The sequence below is a fragment of the Astyanax mexicanus genome, chromosome 12, assembly GCF_023375975.1.
Source record: "Astyanax mexicanus isolate ESR-SI-001 chromosome 12, AstMex3_surface, whole genome shotgun sequence".
Taxonomy (NCBI): Eukaryota; Metazoa; Chordata; class Actinopteri; order Characiformes; family Acestrorhamphidae; genus Astyanax; species Astyanax mexicanus.
Genome location: NC_064419.1, coordinates 21586165 through 21611691, shown reverse-complemented (window position 1 = coordinate 21611691; position 25527 = coordinate 21586165). Strand labels below are relative to the sequence as shown.

General features: G+C 39.1%; 1 protein-coding gene across 3 annotated transcripts in view; it reads right to left on the bottom strand.

The window, feature by feature from the left end:
* Positions 1-25171, bottom strand: part of pcsk5b (proprotein convertase subtilisin/kexin type 5b) — a 97448-nt gene extending 72277 nt beyond the window's left edge. Inside the window, exons 1-8 of one of the 3 annotated variants that reach the window (XM_007260151.4) lie at positions 24308-25171; positions 18829-18933; positions 17828-17971; positions 15277-15420; positions 14934-15010; positions 6100-6188; positions 4587-4759; positions 1844-2056 (exon numbers count right to left, since the gene is read on the bottom strand). In XM_007260151.4, the coding sequence (XP_007260213.4) occupies positions 1844-2056; positions 4587-4759; positions 6100-6188; positions 14934-15010; positions 15277-15420; positions 17828-17971; positions 18829-18933; positions 24308-24487 (1125 nt within the window). In that variant the 5' untranslated portion in view covers positions 24488-25171. The remainder of the gene's footprint in view (positions 1-1843; positions 2057-4586; positions 4760-6099; positions 6189-14933; positions 15011-15276; positions 15421-17827; positions 17972-18828; positions 18934-24307) is intronic. The other 2 variants (XM_007260153.4, XM_007260152.4) reach the window with 2 other exon arrangements.
* Between the last annotated feature and the right edge of the window lie 356 nt (positions 25172-25527).

Genomic DNA, 25527 nt, shown 5'->3' with positions numbered 1-25527 from the left:
CCGACCAACTCCTTGCACGTTCTGCCCAAGCCTGACCCGCCCCATAAACTGTCATTATCAGCCCAAGCCCGATTTAAACACATTTTTAGTAAGTAAACAGTTAAAACTGAGCTTTTAAAAACATTTTTGGGCTGTTTGAATGAGCGAAATCTGTCCAGAATTATGTTAATTAACACTGCAACACTGAAGAAGCATAGAACTATGCTTTATTAAGAACAGCTGCAGTCAGCGCTGCAAGTCAGGTGCGGAAAAGTGGAGGAGCTTGCGTATGTGTGAGCCTCAGAGCTGCGTGATTATAACACTCTGATTTGTGCAACTTCTAATACACAGTTTAATTTGTTACTTTGCTATATTGTGATTATCACACCATAGCTTTATATAAATAAAAAACCCAAACTGGCCCAAGGAAATCTGGTGGGAAATCTTAGTACGACCCAGCCTGGTTTGGTCATCGGCTCAAGCTCGGTCTAGGGCAGAGAATCTAAACTCTACTTTAGAGCAGCTTTTCTAACCTTTCAACACTATAAATGTACTACATATGGCTTCTTCTATAAAAAAGGCGTTTATGATCCCACCAATAAAAAGCAGTCGTCGTCTGTTTTATATGAATGTAAAAGTCGCATTAATCCCAATCAGCTGCATTACTGCATAAAAGATATGTATTGGATTTTAAACACTTTCTACTCTTGGAGGGTGGGGGTGGCAATCAGATGGCTGGTCACTTGAAGCAACACTCAAAATTCAGCTGGCATGTGCATCCCGTTATAAAATGCATTGCGACACATATATTATTTGATTAAATGCAAGAAACTGTGTATGTGAAGTAGGGGTGGGCGATATGGCCCTAAAATAATACCACGATATTTCATGCTATTTTTGCGATAATGATATTGTTGACGACATAACAAAACACTGAATTACAAAAAAAAATTAAGAATACACTACTGGAACAAAATGATTTTTTTATTTTATTATTGTATACGATATGATATGGCACACCACTAACTGAGATATTAAAAAATACAAAAAAATGTATCAGATTTGTAACTCCAAGTTTTGCACTCCAAATATCTCCATATGTCCAGGATTAAAGTAAAAAAATCATACTGGACAGATATCTATCTCTAATCTGTGTCTAGTAGATATATAATGATAAATGAGAACAGTCAGAATTTTTCTTTTGATAAAAACAGTAAAAAAGTAGTACCCTAATGTGTTAATTAGGGTTGAGTGTTACGGCACTATATTTCAGGGTAAAATATCGTTCACGATATAACAAAATGTTGGCAATATTATCGCATGCGATACGATATGGCACACCCCTAATGTGAAGTATGCTTTAAACCTAAGAAGTTCATCACTAATTGATGTTCTGGATTGGCCAAGTCAAAGCCTTGATCCTAATTCTACCAATATGCTGTAGGGTGATTTGAAATGTCACACAGCTGAAAGAATTCTACATGGAGGAGTAGGTTATTGGAGGAATTGAGGTTATTTCAAGGGGGAAATACCCTACCTATGACCCTTTGTTGACTAATGCCATAACCTTCCTTCCCTTTTTACACTTTAACATATTAAACTGTACCACCTTATTTACTAAAACAATATTGTAATATGGGATCAAACTAAAAGTCAGTAATGAATATGTATATAATATATTACACAACATTATCTGTAGTTATTATGATTCGTAATAATCATAACAAATTCTGCCCTGGAATTAAAATATGCGCTGGCAATTTTTTCACATGCTTCACAACAAATGATAGCTTTCAGATGTTGGTTCATGTCTATTCTTGCAACAGTTTATGAGCACAAAAGCATGATTCCACAATCCACTTACAATCTTGCGGTCGTAGTTCTCGCCGCTGCTGTACGTGGTGGTGAGGGTAGACGCGCACTCCTCCAAATACCACGGCTTGCGGCCACTCTCTGCAGTGCTGCTGATGGAAATGGTGTAGATGCTGTTGGTGTAGCCATCACAGGAGCAGTGGTCTCGACTCCGCCCACCATTCCCTGAGGCCCAAACAAAGATGGAACCCCGTCCCTTCCTGCCCTGTGAAGAGACAGGAGCAATACAACCAGGGTCTAGTTCAGTTTGGGGTATAATTGTAATAAACCATTACTATTTTGGTTTCTACTGGGTAGAGGTGGGTGATATGGACCTATAATAATATCACAATATTTTAGGGTATTTTTGCAATAGCAATATTCTTGGCAATATTAACTTATTTTATAAAATCAAGAATATACCACTGCAACAAAAATATATTAAAGTGCTGTTTAAACATAACAGTTTAATACATTCGTAAAAAAAAAACCAAATGTGTTTTGTCTATTTCATCTATTCATATTTTGCCAAGATTTTGTGTAAAATAAGTGTAAGAAAAAAGAAAGAAAAATAAAGTAATGCAACAACAAAAAGCTTCGACAAAGTTAAAGGCAGTATATTTAGCTCATGCATGTAAACTGTAAAGAAACAATTAAAAGCTAATACAGTAAACATCAAAACAAATACAAAACACTGCTTTTATTTTATCATTAGTTTTAAGTCTTTTTAATCTAAGATATTTGCATTTTTTTGCATTATTTTTGCGTCCGATGCAATATAGCACACCCTTACTAATGGGATTCACTATATGACTCTATATGATTTCTAAATTTCCACATACTGCTCTTGATTAAAATTTGGTTGAATACAGACCCTCAACTACACTCTTAAAAATAAAGATTCTTTAAAGAGTACTGCGAGCAATAGGATAAATTTTTTTGTTTGTAGTAGAGAACGGTTTGTGTGAAGAACCATTTAAAAATCTAAAGAACCTTTATCTATGACACCACTCACAGAACCCTTTGAAGGTCCTTTATTTTTAAGAGTGTCCCTGAACATTTAATGCACATGAAATAACCTTTGCTTCAAGGCACACAATCTTACAAAGACATCAAAAATGAAGCTGACACATATCTACAGGCCACACATAGGACTCATACCTGAAACACGCCTAAACCACTACAAACACACCTTTGGCACCGGACAAAGGCCAATTACTGGCACACTTACTGATGACTCAGACTACATAAGCTATACCTACACTGGAAGGTCCCCAAGGGCAAGAATTAAAGTTGGAAAGAAAGAAAACGCCCTTGGAAAGTGCGCCTAAAAAGCCCAAGATGAGAATGGGGCTGAATCCAGTGCTTCCCACAACAAATACTTTATATACCTTTATATACACAGTAAGGAATAATATTAATAATAATAAACGAAATAAGTAAATAAAATGTTCTTGATCTAGAGGTACATTTAAAAGGCTACTTAAAAAAGGGCATTGTGTTGTTCCTTCAAACTTTACCAAACGGTCTTCTCACTTATTTACCTCATTTGCAAGACCACTAAATAGATGAACGCCTATGAACGCTCCATAGAAAAGCATCTGACATCGTGTGAAGATCTGTAAATACTGATGTTTTTGAACCAAAGCTCTCTCATTGTAACATCAATTTTGTTTTCGTCTTTCCATCAGCTGCCAGAGCCTTGAGAGAGCACAATTGGCCTTGCTTTCCCTCTGGGTGGGTAGATGGCGCTCTCTCCCCACATCACTTCAAAGGGTGATGTTGCTCAGCACAGGGCATCTGTGAGCTGATGTATCAGAACTTCGTATCATTTATTTTCCCTGAAAACCTTACGTTTCTTTCGGAACAGCTGCAATCAGACAAAAACTTCAGGGTGCAATTATTTTTTGAGGATTCTAAAGTCCCGTCAATAAGCTTTATTTTCAGGTTTGTTTCATTATTAAGTTATTGTCAATGACATGTATTTTGTGGACAAATATAGCCCTATCCAGATGGGATCAGATTCTTAGGGGGACTTCTACTCAGTAATAAAATTCACTGGAGGACGAGCGAGGTTTTTTTGGCTTTCTCGGTCACGACTTCGCGTTCAGTAGCTCCTCCATTTCCACTCGCTGTTCGTGAAAACGCGTGCCCAAAGTGTAATGACGGTGCGTGGCAGTTGACAAATAGCTTAGCTATTTTATTAAACACGAGGTAACAAGAGAAATGTGCGTCCGAATGGGAATAAAATTACCGGAGGACCACAGAGTTCAGTGATAAACAGTAGGTAATTCAGCCTGTAATTTTCTCAGAGGACATCTGAGAAAAACACATACATGGTAGTTTCGGACGGGAATAAAACCACAGAGGACCCCCAATAAAAGAGAAAATTACCCTAGGATCCCCTGAGAAACCAATCCCATCCGGATAGGGCTTATGTCACACAAATCTTTTATAAATACATATACATCTCCATGTTTGCAGATTTCCCATTTTGACATAACTGAACTGTTATCTGGATCTATAAGTTTTTCTTTACATTGTAATCTAATTTTGTGATTATGGACCTATAAAAATGCTCAAATTTGACTTGACCATTTTTTTTTTTTACATTGATTTTCATTGATCATTAAGAATGTTCTTTTTTTTCCCTTTTCCTGTAAAGGTTTTTAAAAGTTAGCAACGATTCAAATACACTATAGGTGCACATGTGTACCCATGTGGATTAGGTGGATTTTTACAAAAGATGTCTTTACCAGTCGAATGCCGTTCTCAAAAGCCTGTCGAGCAAGAGCAGCTGGCCCGTCCACAGTTTTGCCATCGTCGTCAGGACCCCAGCTAGCGCTGTAGATATCGATGTGCTGTGGGTGCAGACTGAGTGACTTTGCTTCCACCATATCAGTCACATCTCCATCTAACATTCGGACACCTGCAGGACACAAACTCATGTCAAGATGTGCAGCGTAAGCAGGTTATTGGGCAATAAAAGCAGAAAAAGGAAACTGAGCAGCAGAATGCTATGATGGATATTACATCATCTACAGTGATTTAACTATTGCAGGATGATCTCGATCATTTTGTTAATAGAACTGATGTTGTGTTCTGCGCTTGATGATGATGGGGTATAGGTATATTGATTTCAAATTGACTTGTTACACTACATGTGTTTAGGGGTAAGACAAAATATTGATATTGGGATATATCGTTTTCGTTTGCAATACATTATCGATAAATGGCATCAAATATCTATATTTTTATTGAAACATAGGTGCACTAATCTGGCCAAACTAGGCTACTTCTGTGTCAGCAGCAGCTGTTGTCCAAGCCTCGTTTTCCCGCTCACACATTCCCGACTTTGCGGTTTAAACTATAACGCAAAGATGCAAACACACGAAAACAGAAGCATAAATGTAGGGCACATTTGCGGTCTGCGCCTTCAACGCAGAAGTATAAACCAGCCTTATGTCTTCGAATCCTGTTTATGTAGCTTGCTAGAGGCTACTGGAGCCCTGAGAGAGGACAATTAGCCTTGCTCTCTCTGGGTGAGTAGAGGGTGCTTTCTCCCCAAATCAATACAAAAGGGTGATGTCAATCAGCAGAAGGCTTCTGTGAGCTGATGTATCGGAACAGAGTTGCTGCACTTTCCTCTGAGCACGCTGTGATGTTACTCACCATCAGCTGCAGTTCGAAAAGAGGTGGTGGCTGACTTCACTTCATGTATCAGAGGAGCCTGGGTAATTTGTTGTGTAAATTGGGGAGAAAATGGGCCAAAAACTTAAAATTAAATTAAAATAAAAAATAACCAGCCTTAAGACTTGCCTCCACTTTCACTTATTAACTGCTTCATTACTCCTCATGATGTCACTAATCCAATGAATACTGTAAGGTGAATAATACTGACTGTCAAATGCTGTGAAGGTTACATGCTATGCATGTTATATTTGCTTGAAGCCGTAAAGCATCTTAGAGAATTGTTTTGCGATATATTAAGTATCACAGAATGACTGAATCATTATATCATCATTATTATTATCGGCAACCTGTCGTTATGATATCTTATTGTGAGATGCATCACTTTTATGGAAGGGAATCACAGGGCATATCATATCACTGCCAGGTTTAAGCACTATAAGGAGGAACTAGATAGACTCTGAGAGAAGGAGGCAGTAAAAAGAGGGACGTGTACGCTCACAGAGGGTAGAAAGAGAGCAAGACCAGAGTGCCAAGCCACAGTGTTGGGAGAAAACGGGTCAGGCCAGCACTGCTCACCTCCAATCTTGGCGTTGTAGGCGATACCCACAGTGCAGTGGGAGTTGTTGGCGGATGCTGCCACTTCACCAGCGCACCGCGTGCCATGCCTGAAGAGAACACAAACATTGTGTACACAAACTCACGCAAAACACACTCTCTTCCCCCCCCCACACACACACACACAAACAGTCAGGTATAGTCAGAGGTTACCAAATCTATTCAAGTCTGATTCATCTCTCAGAAACACTGAAAAGTAACAAATAGAAAGAAGCGCTAAGGTTAGTGAGGCAACAGCTGTGCCGAAACTAAACATGCTCTCTCCGAACCAAGCCGGCTAAAACACAGAGGCTAAATATTTGAGCTATTGAGGGAAAACATTCGAGGGTTCCCCTCGTCTCGGCACGCAGACGACACGTGGAGGCTTTCTTAGCGCTGCGGCTGACCTGAGCTAAACCCACATAAATCTAATGCGGCCGGCCGCGCACTAGGAAAAAGACATTTAAGAAGAAAAAAAAAAAAACTTCTCGTATGAAGTGAAGGACGTGAGCGAGGGAGCACGCGAGTGCCAGCGAGACTCAGTCTGCATTCCACTGAGGAACCTCCAGCAGAGAACAGCTGCACCGAAAAACTCTCGCTGCCATAGCAACCAGTGTCTAGAATCCCAGCCATTTAAAAAGGTGGGTGGGGGGGGGAAGAGAGAGAGAAAAGAGTCCGAAAATCCACAACAGCAGCCAATCCCGCGCCAAGTCTGGGTCGAATCAGCTAAACCGCCGTAACTCTTCAAGATGTTACGAGGTCAGGTGCAGTGGTGAGCTGATATCAGCAGGTCCAACTTAGTCATAGCAAATCATTAGATAACATCACTGCATAGATAGACAGATAACAGTAAATGCAGTTATGGAAAATTATGCTTCTGCAATTTAAATATAATGGAGGAAATAGTGATTTTAAAAAAATGCTAAAAAGAGTGCAGGGATTAGAGATTGAGGACCTTCCCTGAAGAAGTACGAGAAGTTTAGCAGCTTTTGGAACTCAAAAAAGTGACAAAAAACAGATGAATGCATGTTAGTATTAATGTGAATTAGAGCTAGAGAGTTACCAAAGTTCTTCCATCATTTTAAAATTAAAATTTAATGCTAATATCATTTAAGACCCAAAAATGTATTTATAATTAGCTCTACGCTAACCTTAGTTCTATCTCTGGCAACATTAGCTAGCTTGTTTAAGCTAGCTAAAGTTAGTATGTTAGCTAGCCTGCTGCTAACATTAGTTAGCTTGCTACTAACATTAGTGTGTTAGCTAACTCGCCGCTAATGTTAGCTAGCTTTCCGCTAACCTTAGTTCTAGCCCTGGTAACATTACTTGCTTTTATGGAGTGCCGTCAGTTAAGTTGCTTTGGGACACAGAAACCCTTTTGGCTTGGATGTGTTTAAAAATGAATAGGAAGAAAAAATTAAGAAAAAAAGGATGAAAAAAAGGATGAAAAAACAACAAGTAGCACAACTCTGGATAGAAGCTGGATAAGAGAGAGTTATCTGCTTGAAAGAATACAAACGTTTTGATGGACACAGAAACTTTAAGGCTTGTGCGTGTGTGAAAATTAAAAAGAGTAAATAGGAGAAAAAAAACTAAAAACCCATTATACCCTATATGGAAGCTCACAATTTCATAGGCCCTAAAATAGAACCATGTGGGATGCATCAATGTTTATGCTTAGGTGTTATCTAAACTCTGAGCAAAAGTCTGTAAGATTGCTAAAAAAAAATCATTAGTCTCATTCTTTGTCCTATTCACATGTTGTGCCATGTGGCACAGTACTGGACTCTCTATATTCACATCTGCCAGAGGAATATGGGTCAATGAGAAAAGCAGATACACACACACACACACTTTCGTGTCATCCTGCTCAGCCCACACAGCACAACCTGGACATTGCTTTCCGGAGGCCATTAATGCACAACCCACACAGGACTATTTAGACCATACCTCTCATACCAAGACTCGTATACATCTCCTGTCTTCACCATTATACCTCCATTAAATTTTATACTAAAGTTGCATTACACAATATTGCATAAACAGTCATTAAAAACACAATTTTAAACAGCACCCTGCACATCACACATATAACTAACTTTAGCATCTTTCCTCAACAACTAAACTCAAGTATCCATACACATTAACAAACTTAGGGCTAGATGTCGTTCAAATGTTTCCAGTAACAATATCTATTTTAAAAGTTTATAACAAAGTTCGATAATGACTAATTTACCTTCTTTTAAATACAAACAGGAAGTGGGTGTTGCTTAAATGAGTGGAAGTCAGAGGAAGTAGGTCATTAACTGACCATTACAAATCATGGACTAATCAATAACCACTGATGTTAAGATCAAGCAATCAGCAGTTTAAAGTCAGCATGTTTATTGGCTTAATGATAAGACTTGGCCTGCTACCTAGATACTGACTGACATGGAATTTTTCGACACAGTAATGTTACTGTAGAGTGAAGTTAATATATGTTAATATAGTTGCCAAAAAACGTGGAAAGCGGAATTTCCATATTGATCTACTATTGATATTTATTTAATAAAATGTGGTCTTCTCATTACCTGTGTTACACTTAGGAGTTAGAAACAAACACAATTCTACTAAATCAGTAACACACAAACATCTGTACTATTCATACTATTAACACTAAAACATCTACAGTTCAGGCTAGGAAAAGTAATCCTTTGCAATAATGATTTTTCCAAGAAGCAATTGGAAAAAACTGGGGCAAACTGTCTAATTAAACCAATAAACAAGTACAACTGTTTGTGTGTACAGTAATGTCTTTTATAAAGCACAATAAAATATTTACAGTGCAGACTAGAAAAAGTAAGTAAACCCCTATGTAGGCCTATAACGATAATTACATTATTGACTTATCATACAATATATTTGCACAACAATAAATGTAAAATATACTTGCACAGCCAATATGTAAACAATAAAAACATTGTTTTTTTAATTTTTTTATTTAGATATAGATATAGACCGGTCACGATAATTACATTATTGGCTTACTGTTTAATATACAGATTTGTGCACAGTCATTTTGCTGGACATTTATATTAAAGTTTATATTAAAATTTATTTTTATTTGATTTATTAATATTTAGTTTTACTAAAATATTCACAGTGCAGGCTATAAAAAGTAAGAGAACCTCTATGTAAATTATTTTACTTTTACTTTTACTGGTAAAAGGTTTGTTAACCAAAGGTTGGGTTTAACAGGTTACTGACGAAGCAGTCTTATCCTTGGGACTAAAGAACAGAATTGTGTTACAGTTTGGGACCAACACAGCCTTACCAAACCAACAACATAAACAGTTGTACTGTTCATGAGCTGCATTTCACGGACCAAATTGTTAGGCGCACTATCAAATAACGTCTATTTTCTAGCCTATTTTTATACATAAGGCGCATCGAAAGTAAATGAAACTGTAATTCTTAAAAAAATAAATAAATAAATAAATAAAAATTCTTTCAAAGTCAAACAAGCACTACACAGATCTCTCTCCTGAAATCTGTTTATTTGAGTGAATAAGGCACTTCTGTTTACTTACAGTAAGCTTTGATTTGCAATATTTTAGCATGTTTAGCAGCAGCGGGTTCCTCAGTATAGAATTGTCGGGTGGCGCTAAGTGCTAGTAAATGCTGTCCGACAGCACTACACTGGGGAAACCATGAGTGTTCCGGTAACCCAGGGTGCTATCAGCTAGCAGTTCATCCCATGTAGCTTGTTTTACCACAGCAAATGCTCAGACTACAGTCTAATAATACTCACCTATGAACGACAAAAGAATTAGCACTGTGGTTAGTGGCTAATGCTAAAACCTTTCCAGCCTTAGTGCTGGAGAAACATCACTGAAACTCTTTTATAATGCTGTACTTCAGTGGAGTGACTTTACCGCTCCTTACAACCTAACCAAGTAAAATTCAGACATAAGGCGCACTGGATCATAAAGCGCGCTGTCAATTTTTGGTAAAATTAAAGGACTTTAAGTGTTTCTTATAGTGCAAAAAATACAGTATTTTATAATAAAATCACCCATAGTGCAGGCTAAAAAATGTAAGTGAACCTCTCGGTTAATGATTTGTCCAAGTAGGAACTGGCAAAACGTCCTTTAACCAGATAAATAAATAAATAAAAATTAAAGATAAAAATAAATAAATAAAAAAACTTTGTAAAGCTTGAAAATTACTACTATAAACATAGTTGCACAACTTGCACATTAGTCCATGCGTAAACAACCTGAGACAAGAACTGTTGCTACTCTACCCAGGAGTTGATGTCCAGATAAGGGCACTCCCAAAACACAAAAGACAATCCTAAAAAATTAAAGATGGGAAGGAATCCAAGGGTAAGAGCAAAATACCTACAAAATTGCGCACGTTTACCACATTATACATTATAATAAAGCCACCAAACACACCAACTGTAATAATTATAGATAAAAGCCATTGCCATAGCACAAACATCTATATTACACGCATCATATTTCTGTGTAATTTACAAAAAACATAGGTATTCAGACGATATTACCTTAAACCATGAAAGTGCCGAAATCCCAGCACAGGCTCTGTCTATAGGGGTTAAAACAGTCCCTTTCAAGTCATATCCAGTGTAACAGCAAACCGCTTTGAAGTGGCAAAAAAAAGTATATTTAATGTCTGTAATGTACACATTTCCAAGCAGGTGAGCTTAAAGCCACAGCGCAGCACTTCAAACAAAATCTCCCTCTGAGACATAACACAGAAACATATTTCATCCACACGAACGGAGAGAGCATACGGAAGAAAGAAAGGGTCACTGGCTTGTGCTGACAAGCCATCATTGTTAAATAGGTTTAGAGAGTTACGGTCAACAGAATAAGAGAAATGCTATGTACTGAATTTTGGATAACTTTAAGCTAAGGTCCAATCCCATTTCACCCCTTGGCACTACTCACTTGTCCGGATTTTGTTAGGCTGGAGGGGTAGAGGGAGGGGATAGGGTTTGTTAGCCCTTCATACGAAGATTTTTCAGAGGCACACTTCAAAAATGAGGGGTATAAGATTTACTGGTAAGATGGCGGAACAAGCGACCAAAGAAACCCACAAATATAGGTATTTTCCTTGTTAAAAGTGACGATTAGTACTATATTACCATAGTTTAATGTGTAGTTTAGTGTTTTATGGCCAAATACTTCATAACCAACATAAAAAAAGATTGCTAGTAGTTTGTCTTAGTAGCTAGCTAGCAAGTTAGCTAACGTCCCTGTTCCACCTTAAACGGTGCAACAGATAGCAGCAGCTGCAGCATTTAAGGCGGAATGAAAAAAAATGTATAAAACAAAAGTTAATCAAAGTCAATTTCAGCTCCCCATCACAGAGGAATTAAGGAATGGACATAATAATTAGTTTCTGCACCATCTTCCCCCTTTCTGGAGATGTACAATTAAGCCCTAAAATAAATTCATTAACCAGCAGCTAGGTTACTGAATTTTAGCACTCCACTGCCATCACATCAACTCGGCAGGGTTTCAGGTGCTTGAAGGTTTGTTCCAACTCTTAGGTTGAGGATTTCACCCCTTCCCCTTGGAACAGAGTTACACTTGAAAAGAAGAGGTAGGGGTAAGTGGAAGGGCCAAATGCTGAAATGGGATTGGGCCTAACTTTACATCTTACATCCTTTAAAGTTATTTGATTCACAGTATGTAGCATTTCCCTATACAGCTTTCACATTGCCAGCAGTATGCCACTTTGCTATTCACTCTGCTTAATGCTGGCCAATTGTGGTTGCGTCAGAAACACGTCACGTCTGTTTAGGTGTGTGGTGTCGGCTACAGCATCTGTAGACACGAGCTGTTTCGCAATGAGGAGGACATAAGTTTGGACTCCTGTACTTGGCCAATATGGTCTTGGCAAGTTCTACTCGCGAGTGCATACTCCCGAGGACGGGAGGACGCGGTGCGGTTATTCTTTAATTGGAACAGCTGCGTACTTGATGACGACACCCTCTATCCTGCTGATGGGACCTCACCGAAAACGTAGGAGCACATTTTCACATGGCTGCTTCCTTCACAAATAAACCTCAACTAAATAACTACTAGTAATAATCTCCTATAAATGCAAATTGAATTTTATCATACAGCATACATACCATTTTGAAAATGTATAACTTTCAGGTACGCACTTTCTCCTCTTTATGCTGATACTGGTGCAAGGTGCATTCTGGGATATCGGACTGTAAGAAGTCCACAAAAGTCACATTCCATGCATCTTTCATGCATAGTAAGGGAGGAGCAAGAACAAATCCAGGTATTTGTAGTGTGCTTGGCTACATTGTATGAAACAGTACATGGGCTGTGACTGTATTAAACAGGTACAAACAACAACAACGCAGATTTTAAAAAAGCCATGTTCACTTCACACTTTTTGTGGTCAAAGTTGAAGTCTGACTGTGGCAAGCTGTAGTGTGTTGTAGTGTGGTTATAGCTAGCTAACTAACGCTAGCTAGTTAGCTAACATATTGGAGTGACAGCAGCTCAGCTCTGTGGACTTGTCTCTCTCTCTCTATACTGGAGAAAAATGAGAACGGCACTTTACCTGAGGAGCTCCTGCTGCTGCTCCATGCAATATGGGTGTTTTTAAAAGAGGAATGGAATTGCAGCTTTTGAAAATTATTTTGTCTGAATATTTAAACATTGAGTATTTTAGGTTTGTTTATAGCGTTTATGGAACTATTTATTTTTGTAAAAAAAAAAAAAAACAGGAATTATTATAAGGACAAAATGGCAAAAATAGGAATTGTTTTTATTGTGTTTAGTTTTAACCAAAACTTTTTAAATGGGTCCATTATTGGTAAAGTAACAGTAAACAAAATGCCTGCAGTGTTAAAATAGGTTTTTTATTTAATCGTTATAAAAATTGTGTTTTGAAAAAAGGTCATTCATAAATAATCAATGCTAACATTTGTTGGTAAAAGCAAAAAAAAAAAAAAAGCAGACATCCGGAACCCAGCAAAGGACCGCTACACCAGGCAGACAGTATTCTATACAGCATGCCTATACATGCCATGAAAAGCCTTCCTGCTGCCACTCACTTCCTCCCATTAGACGCAATAGGTTCAAAAGCTCTGCTACAAATTCCTCAGGCCATGGAATTATGTTCACACTGAAGCTGTAGAGAAGCATCTGAAGAATTAACATGGCGAGAACCCCATTTACATATTCCCCTCCTCCCCACACATTTGGTGCGTAACTGCAGTTTGATTCTTTCCTTCTACACTGAAGCTACAAAGCTAACCAGTAATGGAAACTTATCCTGTTCCAGTTGACACTCATCACTGGAGTACCGGAAGTAGTGGTGGTGGTACACAAGTCACTATTCCGTTTAAACTGCAGTGAAGGGGGTGCCTGGACCAGGACTTGAATAGCCCCCCTGTGTTAACTGATACGGCTTGTATTGTTATATAGTAAAAATATATATAGCTGTCCAACAACATCAACACACACAGTCCTTGTTCAGTTTTGTAAGACAATAACACGAAAAAGCCAAAAAGCCATGCGCTGCAAACAAACCATACAAACCTACAGTATCCTGAGCAATTGTTCACTACAATTCCTACAATAGCTTGCAAATTAACATTGTATTTTATTAATGGATTCCAGCCTCAGATTTCCTGGTTGAACTCACTTAAAACTAGGTTCTGCATCAATAAATGATTAGGGTTTTTTTATGATACAAAATATGCTTGGCAACATGACGAAATTTATTTAAAGAATATACTACTTTATATATCGATTTCCAACAAAAATAAATTTTATACGTTTGCCTACTTTGTCTGAAAACTTTGTTAAAAACGTACCAAGACTCTGATTTTGTATAAAATAAGTGTAGCTTTTTATTATCGTTACGAATTAATTGTGTCAAAATTTGTTGCCTTATTACTGAGTAGGATACAATTTGGCACACCCCTATCATCTAAAGATTATCATGTACTGTATATTTTTCATTTAATTGCAAAAAGCAATTCAAAAAGCATAGTAAAGCAAAAAAAAAAAAACTATGCAATTGGTTTCATTTTATAGCTTTGCACACTTTTCAATGCATTCTTATTGGAGTAAATTGTACACTTACAGCACAAATAGTAATGCACTGTATATAAAACACACTAGTCCAAATTGGATAGGACAAGTCAGAGTTGGAAAAATCTATAAGAAAATCAGCTCAGTTTTATTATTCCTTGTGGAATAAAAATAAAAATGAAAAACAACAATAGTGTGCTGCATTCCACATAGATACAGCATGTTCATGGAAAATTCTGTATAGTGGCTTTTTAGTTTTAGTATTGATGTAAAATTATGAAAAATTAATTCTTACAGTTAACAAAGACTGAGGAAACAGAGGAAACAGGTGCAAAAAAAAAACACTTGTACGGTCAGTTTAGAAACTGCAGCATTTTGAACCCTTCTGACAGAACAGTGCTGGTGCTAAGGAGGAAGCCCAGGCCAAGCTTTCTGGCCCAACCTTCCAAAAACGCTGCGATGCCATCTGGCACCGGCTCACACACGCTGGCAGAGTGGAAGCCACAGACTCGCGCTTACACACACACACTCACACACGCAGGAGGGGTATCCATCTACTCACCACACACGGCAAATATGTACACTCTCAACCAAAAACCCTTCTCCCCCACACACACACACACACACACATATACACACACACTAATGCTCAATAAACACACTCCACTTGACACAGGTAAAGTGGCTGAAGTTGAGCGAGAGCAGGGTGTTTACCCTCTCCCAGCACTGCATTCTTACTTGTTCTCATTGCTGACGTCATATCTGGGCATGGGGTCCAGATCATTTCCATTGACATCATAACTGGCCTGGTTATCCTGCAAGACCAGAGAGAGAGAGATATGAGGACAAGCTGTATTTAAAAATGGGGGCAGATTTATTTATCACAGGAACCGTCAGAAGTTAAACAGGCTGAAGACCTGGATTAGGCTTTGATTTGGCCTTCTTCGTAAGTGTGTTTGATATTATACTGTAAATACTCATAGCTGGTTTACAGCCAGATGGATTTTCCTGGAAAGAGAAATAACTGCTCACATTTGAAGCACCAACACATACTCACTCCCATTTAAAATCACACACTCACATAATTCTGTACAAGATCTGGGTGATTCCTCTCAATCCCATCATCCAAAATGGTGACCACCACATCTTTTCCTGTGTAGCCCCTCTTCCAGGCACCCACGATGTTCATGTCTGACTGACAGTTATGGATGTTATCATTACAATGCTGCAAAACACCAGAAATAAGAAAAAGTAAGAGTATGCAGGAATAAACATTATATGCAAGAATGAAAAATCTTATCCTGTATGGCAAGGAAAACTAGTACTGTGGTGAGATTATTAGGACTGCAACTAATTATTATTTTGGTAGTTCCATCTCGGTTTGCTGTGAGTATGGCTGCTGTTTCAAGCTTTCTATGTCTTTGCTTCACATCGATAGAAACATCTGAACAAGGGATTTAAATGCTAATCGACATTGTCGAGTATATCGACTAATCGTTGCAGCCCTAGATATTATGGAGTTGAAATATAGACAAGAAGCACAAGAAGAACCTGAACTGACAGCCAACATTGGGTGTCATTTACCAACTGTCTAAGTTTGGTTTCACTGTAGGTCATCGTTCAGTGTTTTGATTTACGTCTTTGCAGAAAAGTGGAAAATAAAACATTTAAAAGCTGATTACGTAACAAAAATAAGGGTTATACACAACACAAAATGAACCACTGCCTGCCACCAATCTCTGGATGTGAACTTGGGCCCTACGCCAAATGTTGTGTTAGTCTGACATACATTTTTTGCCCTAAAATGCCCATATATTTAACAATAGTCAAATTTAAAAAAAGGATTTAAATCATTTTAGTAGTTTGTTATTTATGTTTGTTTTAGCATCATCAAGGATCAACACTTTTATTTTGAAAATTAGACTTAAAAAAGAGAGCAGTGCAGTCCCTCCCCTAGTAGATCATACACAGTAAAGGTGCTCCAGTTTAGTCCTTACTCCAAAATGAAAGAAACTTCAAAGAGGGATTTAAGTTCCCAAAGGACATTTATTTTTGGAATATAATGGTAATTACTGAGTAACAATTTTACTAAATGGTTATGTTTGGGCAGTTTGGAGACAGAGAGGCCGAGCTGGACCAAACTTGACAGGTTCATGCAGACTTCCCAAGTCTCCCGGAATTTGCGGGAGTCTCCCGTCTATCAATAATAGCTCCTGGACGGGATGTGTTTAGTAAGAAAAGAAGCATCATGGCTCCCATCAAAACTCATTTCATCTCTGATTACTCTAAAGTATATCCATGTATGGTAAAAGTAAAAAACTATTAAAGACTTGCCCCGCTGTAAAGTTTGTAATAGTGATTTTAGCATTATCCAAGGGGGACTAAATGATTGAAAAAGGCATATTGAGAAGAGTTAATATATCCAGTATCAACAGTATTACTCTGATCCTTTTTTATATACAGCTACAGATTGTAAACTAAATACAGATACTACTAATCTCAGCTTTGCTTGTAAATTGAACAAATCATTAATAATCTTATAATCTTTGCTAAAACTGCACAAGTTGGAAGAAAGTTCCCCTTAGGGATGGTTGGTGAATGAAGCCCATTGTTACCATTTACAACACAACTAATAACATCAATAAAAGCCCAGATAACACTGATTTCTCAAGCAGGGATACCTTTCTCTTCCTGGCTCACTCTAAGGACAATTTTGCAGAACAATATTAACCAATGAATGTAAAGCAGATTCAAAACACACATTTATTCATTCATTTGATCTAACTACAGACCTAGATGTGCAGATCATCTCTGAGGAGATGTCAAGTTTATTTGCTCTCAAAGTACAACTCCCAGCACAACAAGAGAAGGGCATGTTGGATGGTGGTGTTCAGGTCAAAGTATTGATGTTATCTGAGCTGCATTAACCATTGACAGAGCAGAGGAGAGTGCAGGGTTGTTATTTGCTGGCCTGTAGGCAAGCAAAATACTGTGATGACCAGGCACAAACACCCAATAATCACTCCTCAGGATGACAATTACAGGCCATAGTCCCAGACATCCAACAAATTACTGTGAGCGAATGTTTTAAACGTGACAACGACAACCAAGTCTGCACCATAAACTGCAAATGAACGTAACAGGACAATAACATGCAATTTGAAGGCTCCAGAGCCAGCTAGGGCAAAGAGTCCAACTTCAGCAATCAAACGTAGCAGTTATCAAAAGGGGGGAAAAGGTCAAAGTCTGAAAAACTATTGACCTAAGGTTTCTTTTAATTGGGAAACTTTTCTGGAAACAGGATGTCCTCCTGTAGTATAGGCATTTTTAGGAATGTGGCAAAATATCCATGCTGTTCTACACTTTATAATGTCAAGCTTCTTTCATACGACCTGTGGCAGTACAGGTCAGTGTTACGTACCTCAGAGTTCTAATGACCTCACAGTACATGATGTCTTTTATCTCTACAAGGATCTGAACAACATATCGTAAACCACACAGACATCTTAAATACCACAGTGGTTTCAACACAGTTGTTTCCTTTCAATAAAGCAATATCAGGTCAGCTCAATCCATGAGTTGACTCAAGCTAGAATATCAGTTTTGCTTAATATGTGCTCTGGAATACTCACTATGTACCACATGCTACTCCATTTAGCATCGTTGAAGAAAATGGAGTCCGACTGGGCTGGGCTCGACTGGACGGCACTTGTGTATGAAGCCTTGTAGTCCCTCTTTACCCTCCTCTTCACAACCTGCTGCTCCATCCACTGCACCTAAAACAGAGAAATCAGGACAGACAGAATTAGGTAAATCAGACCAGAATTATCCTGAAGCCTGAAACTGTTTTTTTTTGTACGTTGTTAGTTCATGTTACTTGACATATTAAGCATATGATGTAAGAAAGGCTAAGCAATTAAATCAGAAATTAATCAAACCTGACATTCTTTAATTGCTAACCAATGTTAATCTTGCCCATGTTGCCTTGAGTTTTCACATTCAAAATATCAAGAGTAAACTCATACTGCATTATCTACATGCAGCAAAAGAGGGAGCTCTTCACATTGTAGACTGTGCTCACGTTACATGGCGAGGCACAGCAAGGTAGAGGTCACCAGTGAACCTCTTCTTAGCCTTGGAAAATGAGTGCAGCCAAGCTAAGCGCCAAAAAAGCCTTTAAGAAACTTAAACTTTTGTATCGATATTAGGACATCAAACAACAGTATAACGCATTTTGTACACCCCTAGCTTGTACTGAAGAAAAATACTGCTGTGTCCGTCACTTGGTAAAATAATCATCGATTTTGTATCAAGGTTAAATGTGCAATTCATCATGATACTAGTTTGAAAACATATTGCCCAGTCTCAACATCAAGCTCCTCACTCTCATATATGATGGTGCTACAGTGTTTTTGAGTCTTCAAGGTTTAAGAAGTAATGTTATCCAAATTAAAGGGTTGTTCACATTTACATGGTTCACAAGAGAACCAAAAGTGATAAGAATAGAATATTTGTGCAGGTTCATATATTTTCGTATAATACATTGTGTTATATTAGGCTCCAAATTAGAGTAAGTTATATAGCATAACCCATCGAACACCCAGGTGTGTGGTTGCCACAGCGACGGCCTGACCTTTGGCTCCATGGAGATGAAGCTGTGTGTGCCTCGGCTGGAGAGCGTCGACCTTTTTATCGTCCGGCTGTGGAAGAAGTGGTAATAGTCCTTCAGGTCGCCAATCTGTAGGAATAAAACACAAAATCCCTGTTGACGTCTTTTGGAAAACAAATAGTAAAACAGAAAAGGTCAAATTAAATATTTATTAAACATATGAAATATACTAATATGATATGTAGGAGGTGAACATATCCATACTGCTCAAAATCTAGAGAAAAGGCTAAATTGCAAGAGGTGCCGAGACAGGCTGAAATATTAATATTGGCCACACGCCCGCAGTACGCTGCTGGATTCGGCTCGGTCATTAACAATGTAAAAGCTCATTGAACTGGGAATACGGTACTCTAGAAAGCCTATCACTTTACAGAGCAGAGAGCGGATGGTTTGTAAGAGCAGTTCGTCCGGGCAAAATATACACATACATGCAAAGATGAGCCAAAAGATTAAGCCTAAATATTTACATGGTGAAGTGCATGCACAGCCTAACAGCTCAATCTACAAGCTCTATAAAGAAGCACTGGTATTTGGTACAAAAACATTAGCCCCAGTCCGGATGCTTGTGTATGCACTGTAGGCTGCTTCAATGATGGACAGGGGTTAGCATGGTTCCTTTTTCAAAACAGCCTGTATAAGCTTTTCTTAAACTTTAAGAACCACATTGTTGAGACTAGAAAAGAAACAGGGAAGGTACCAAAAGTTTAAATAGCAAAAGCTGGGGACCTCAAACTATTGTGTCTACTGTTCAGTCATAGCTCATTTACATAAAGTTGTAAAAATTACAATTTGCTGCTTGTGGCTCGATCACCATCCAGCTTGCAGTCAAATTGTGACTACAAAGCGCATCCTCCCATTGGAAATGAAGGGTCACTTGTTGCTCGGTCACCTGCTATTGTGAACGCCGGGCATAGACTTTTGTTGGTTCGGTGATTAATAAGCTATGGGTATGATTGGTTTTGATTAGTCCCCCCTCTGACCACTATCAGCAGTTACCCACTCAGGCTGATTATGAACATCTCCCAAGCCTTGCTGTTTTAAAACAGTCAAACCAACTTGTTTGACCATGATTATTTTTAACACAACCTAACAAAAAAAGGACAGAATAGTGGCAATAAAGAGAGTAAACACATTTTAGTGGTCTGTCTGGTGGTCTGTGGGACTTGCTAACTAAAAATCCCACCTGTGGATTCCTACAGCCAGCTCCTACCCAAGCATGTCAGGACTCATAACTGAACATTGCATGAGAACTTATTCATTCTTATTCAGTTACTTCACAAAAAAGGCCACATTTACAAATACTAACTGTAAAAGAATGACTCTTCCACATTGAAAGATAAACTGGTCAGTATTAGGTTCATTAGCAAGGTCATTGAATCACACAAACATAGTCTGTTTGTTACACACACTAGCACCAAAAACATGTATTTACACGTATGGAAATAGGTTGATCGTCTTTTGAAGAGTGATTTACTTTTGAATCACATTACACAAGAAGGTGAAAGTAGAGTTAGGACTTTTATTGCACAAGGAATCCTGCTGGTGTATTGTGGTGTGCTTCTCCAGCTGGAACTGAGGAACTGAACCCTAGTCTGTGATTCGGAAGGCAGTGTGGTTTCCCACTAAACTTTACCAACCCAGTCAACATCAGCTCTGTAATTTGTCAATACCCAAATATCAATATGGGTATCAGAGAAAATTGGCATTGTGGCATTGTTTCCATTGTCTCATTTGTCTTATTTATATACCGGTAGACCATAGACCTGATTGTGCAAAGAATATAACCAAATGTTGGGTCATTCATTTACCCTTTAAAGGTATTTTACTGGAAATAAAGGCAGACAAATTTCCTACTTTAGCTAACATTATACGTCACGATCAATAGAGCCTTGTACTTTGGCAATCTTTATTATTCATTATTTCCTAAGAAATATGCAGTAAGAGATGAGCAAGCTCAGGAAATCTGGAAGTTCCAGCGAAGAGTTATGATCAATGTATTTGTCCCAAAAGGCTTTCGAAATGCATGCAATAAATCTATATACAGATGCCAAAGATAATAGTGAAACCATCCTCTAAGCAGGGTACAGGTGTGTGGCTTCAGCTCTTTGGAATGGAATATTTGGTTTAAAAATCCAAGTAGAGGTGGCAATATGATAATATTTTATTAATGTATTGTAATCAAATTTATCAATGCAATGCATGTTAGGCTTTTCTAAGTATATCATGAGCATTGTATCAGCACACAAAACACTGAACAACTTCATGTTTTATTCCGGAGCATCAGATTTGTTCTGCATATTTGGAAGGAGTGCAGCAGATTTTAAATAGAAATAATTGTACATAAAATTAAAAGGGAAATCCGGTGTGAAAAAGAACTGTTTATCCACAAAGTACATTGGGGTTGTTCTCAAGGTGGGTTATCTTGAAATTAAGTCGTGATAAGTCGACTTATGAGCAGGAGCGAATAGATAGAGGATATCTGGGCATAAAACTATCTGGGCATTTTTAAAGTCTCAGTGCCTCATTTTGAATGTCAGGGCACTTGAAATTCTACCAAAGAGGTGTAGAGCAACTCTGCGCTTATTAATGGTGTAAAAAGTGATTTATTTGCATGGATAAGGATATGCCCCCATCACTAGGCTGAATTTAAAAATGCTGGAGATGAACAGAGGTGGGCTATTTAATATAGACTAGTATTCAAATAGGAGTCTGTAACAATAACACAAAATAACAATAAATATCATGTATCGTAAAAACTTGCCCACCACTAGTTACATCCCAGGCCAGAAATAAGAAAAGGTACTTGAGAAACCCCTGGTTCACTTCATTACATTACCATGATAAGAAAAAGAATCTGCTGATAAAAAAAGATTTCTGAAGCAGAAACAACTCTTAAAACTTTATGAATATGCATTAATTGAAGTCTGAAAGCTCTGCATCTTTTTTGTTATTTCAGTCATTTCTCATTTTCTGCAGATAAGTGCTCTAAATGAGATTATGTTTATTCGAAATTTGGGAGAAATGTTGTCTGTAGTTTATAGAATAAAACAACAATGTTCATTTTACTCAAACATATACGTATTATTAGCAAAATCTGAGAGACTGATTCAGAAACTGAAGTGGTCTTTTAATTAGTTTTTTTCCAGAGCTGTATATGAGCTCACTGGGTGGATTAAAATTTGTCTAAACTACAGGTGCTGGTCAACGAATTAGAATAATTTGAAATAGTGCAAATCATGAAATTCTTTGAATGCATTTTTTGTGCAGAAAGCAAATCAGGTGTTCACCGCACCTGTCCTACTCGTTAGACTAATCACAGAACTTTTTACCTGGAAAAAAATTTGCTCAGCTGAGCTTTCCAAAAGGCCCATTTAGGCCATTTAACTGTGACACTGTTGTTTTATTGAATTAGAATAATGGAGAAACCGTTTCATTGAATTAGAATATTTTTTATTATAATTACAATCATCACTTTCTCAGTATTTTGTGGCTGCCCCCTTGGCTTGTATGACTGCCTGAAGTCTCCGCGGCATCGATTTGACCAGCTTGTCGCAAGTTTCCGCACTCACAGCTTCCCAGGCAGTGGCGATGTTCTGCTTCAGTTGGTCCAGCATAGTAGGCTTTCTGTCGCGAATTTTCCGCTTGACGATGGCCCAAAGGTTTTCAATGACATTGAGGTCAGGCGAGTTGGCCGGCCATGCCAAAACTTCAAGCTGTTATTTAGTGAACCAATCTTTGGTCGACTTTGCCGCATGAGCCGGTGCAAGATCCTGTTGAAATATGAAGTCTTCTTCGCCGAACTGTTCCTCAACAGTCGGAATCAGGAACGTTTCCAGAGCATCTTGATATACGGCAGCATTGACAGTCTTCTTGAGGAAGCAGAGTTTCCCTACACCTCGAGCGGACATGCATCCCCAGACCATAACGCTCTGGGGAAACTTGACGGATCTTTTCACGCACTCGTGGTTGTAGGTTTCGCCACCACGACGCCAGACACGAGGACCTTGGTCACCGAAGGAGATGCAGAAGCGTGATTCGTCACTGAAGACCACTTTCTGCCAGTCTTCAGCAGTCCACTCGCCGTGTTCTTTGGCCCACTTCAGCCGTTTCTCCATTTGTTTCTTGTTCAGCATCGGTTTTACTGCTGGAACGCGAGATTTGAAGCCGAGTTCGCGCAGACGACGGTAAGTGGTTGATCTGGAGACGTCAGCGCCGGTCTGCTTGTTCCACAAGTCGGTGAGCTCGGAAGTGGACTTGAACCGGTTGCTGACTGCGATCTTTCTCAGCTGCTTGTTGTCGCGAGCAGAAGTTTTTCGGACGCCGGAACAGTTGGTGCGCTTGCTGCAGTTTTTCTTGAGAGCTTTGCAGATGGAAGACTGGCTGATGCCGAGCTGCTCAGCAATTTTAGTTTGGGTCAAGCCTTGTTGGCGAAGGGCTTGAATTTGAGCCACTATTCCGGTTGAGAGGTCGCGCTGCTTACCCATGATTGATTTTACAACTTAGAAATTCTACTCAACCCTGACTTTATACTGCACAGTGAACACTCTTCACAGAAAACAAAAATTCGAGCATTTATTCTAATTCAATGAAACGGTTTCTCCATTATTCTAATTCAATAAAACAACAGTGTCACAGTTAAATGGCCTAAATGGGCCTTTTGGAAAGCTCAGCTGAGCAAATTTTTTTCCAGGTAACGAGTTCTGTGATTAGTCTAACGAGTAGGACAGGTGCGGTGAACACCTGATTTGCTTTCTGCACAAAAAATGCATTCAAAGAATTTCATGATTGCACTATTTCAAATTATTCTAATTCGTTGACCAGCACCTGTACATGGAGAAACTGGTAGACTCTGTTTAAGCAGATTAACTTAACGGTTTTAAGAGAGCAGTCAGTCAGTCAGTGCCTGTCTGGAGTGACCACCACCACCACCACTACTACTAATACTACTACTAGTGTCCGTGTGAAGCGGCTTGTGGAGAAACACCTGTTGGTCCAGCAGCGTTTGCTGCCTCACAGGCTGAGCTATAAACATGGGGGTGAGCGTCGACCAGCAAAAACTGAGAGTTTGGGGGCTTTACACGGCCTCAAGTCCTCGTTTTACCTCCTGCTAGCCACGAGGAGACTCTCACACGCCGTTTACAAGTGTGTGGAAGTGTCGGAAAGTTTTGTAAGGCGCTTCACCTCAAGCTTCAGCTTTCTCCCCCTTTTTTATAAACTTCCAAATTCAAAGAGGCTTTAAAAAGAGTGAGGGAAGGTCGTCACGACAGTAAACAACAATAAAAAAACAATAATAACATCAGAAACTGAGCGCGAACAAAACGAGAACAGAAAAACAAGCCCCAAATAAGGTTTGGGTGTTATTAAAAATAAAAAAAACAAACGTTATGTATGAGAATACAGCTCAGTTAACATGAGAGAGACTGAGAGCTCCCGTCCTGCCTACCTGGCCCAGGTTTCTGTAGCCGTATCTGCTCGCTATCCGCTCGGCGAGCTCGGCTCCCCCCGTGATCCTCACAGCCCAGTGGTTGGTGTAAATCCGAGCTTTGCACGGGGCGAAGAAGGAGAAGAAGCCCAGCGCCAGGACGCAGAGCCAGGCTGCTCGCAGAGCCCCGTCCAACACCATCTCTCTCTCTATTCCTCTTCTTTCTCTCTCTCTTTCTCCCCCTTTTCCTAAACTCTTCCTCCTCCTCCTGCTCCGGCTCTCCTCGGCTCCCCACCGGCTCAGGAAAACCAGCAAACTTCGTCGCGCCGCAGAGCTCGGATTCTCATCGGAGTGCTCGCTGACCTCCACATATACTCAAAAGAAAAGAGCAGCAGCGGGAGGAGGGAGAGAGAGAGACGAGGTGGGAGGAGGAGGAGAAGAGGTGGAGGGAGAGGGAAAAAGAGGAGGAGGAGGTGAAGGAGGAGGGGGGTAAAGAGAGTGTCGAGTCCGTCCGTCCCCGCTGGTTGGTTAGCGCTGTCTGTGTGTGTATATATATGTGTGTGTTTGTGTGTGTGTGTTTGCGTGTGTTTTTCAGCTTGTGCTGCCCTGCTGCTGCTGCATCAGGGAGCTGGAAGTTGGCGCCCAGCTCTCCCTCTGCTAAGATTCAGCCCCTCAGCACGGAGCAGTGCGCCCCCCTCCTCTTATTTTCTGTGTTTTTGGGTTGTAAAGTGCAGATTTGGCTCACAGCGCCTCCCTCACACAACTAGCTAACCCCACTCCGGAGTACAGGGGGCGCCGCAGGGTCCTAAACACACCTCGCTTTTTAGAGGATTTGTTTAAAGTACCAAATCAGTCAATACACAAAATACTAAAGTAGGCCTACTTTCTCCTAAATGTACTTAAGTTTCATTGCAAAATAACCGACTTGTTGTAGATATTACTTGTAGTTATTGCTATATTGCTATATATTATTTAATTTCCATTTTTTATTTCTCTGCTATGAAGATTCATTATAGATAACTAAAAAGAGTTTTTATTTTAAGTTTTTTGTGAATTAAGTTTTTTTTAGACTTTGGACTGGGAAAATCTGATTTTAGCTACAGTGCACCAGCGAGCTGAAATTTACTACAAGAAACGTTTAAGCTCAGCTCGCTGGGATAACTGAACCATTTTAAACTTTTAGTTTCTAATCACCACTAGAAAGCCTGTGATTGTTTTAAATTAGTTTTTTTTTATGAGTT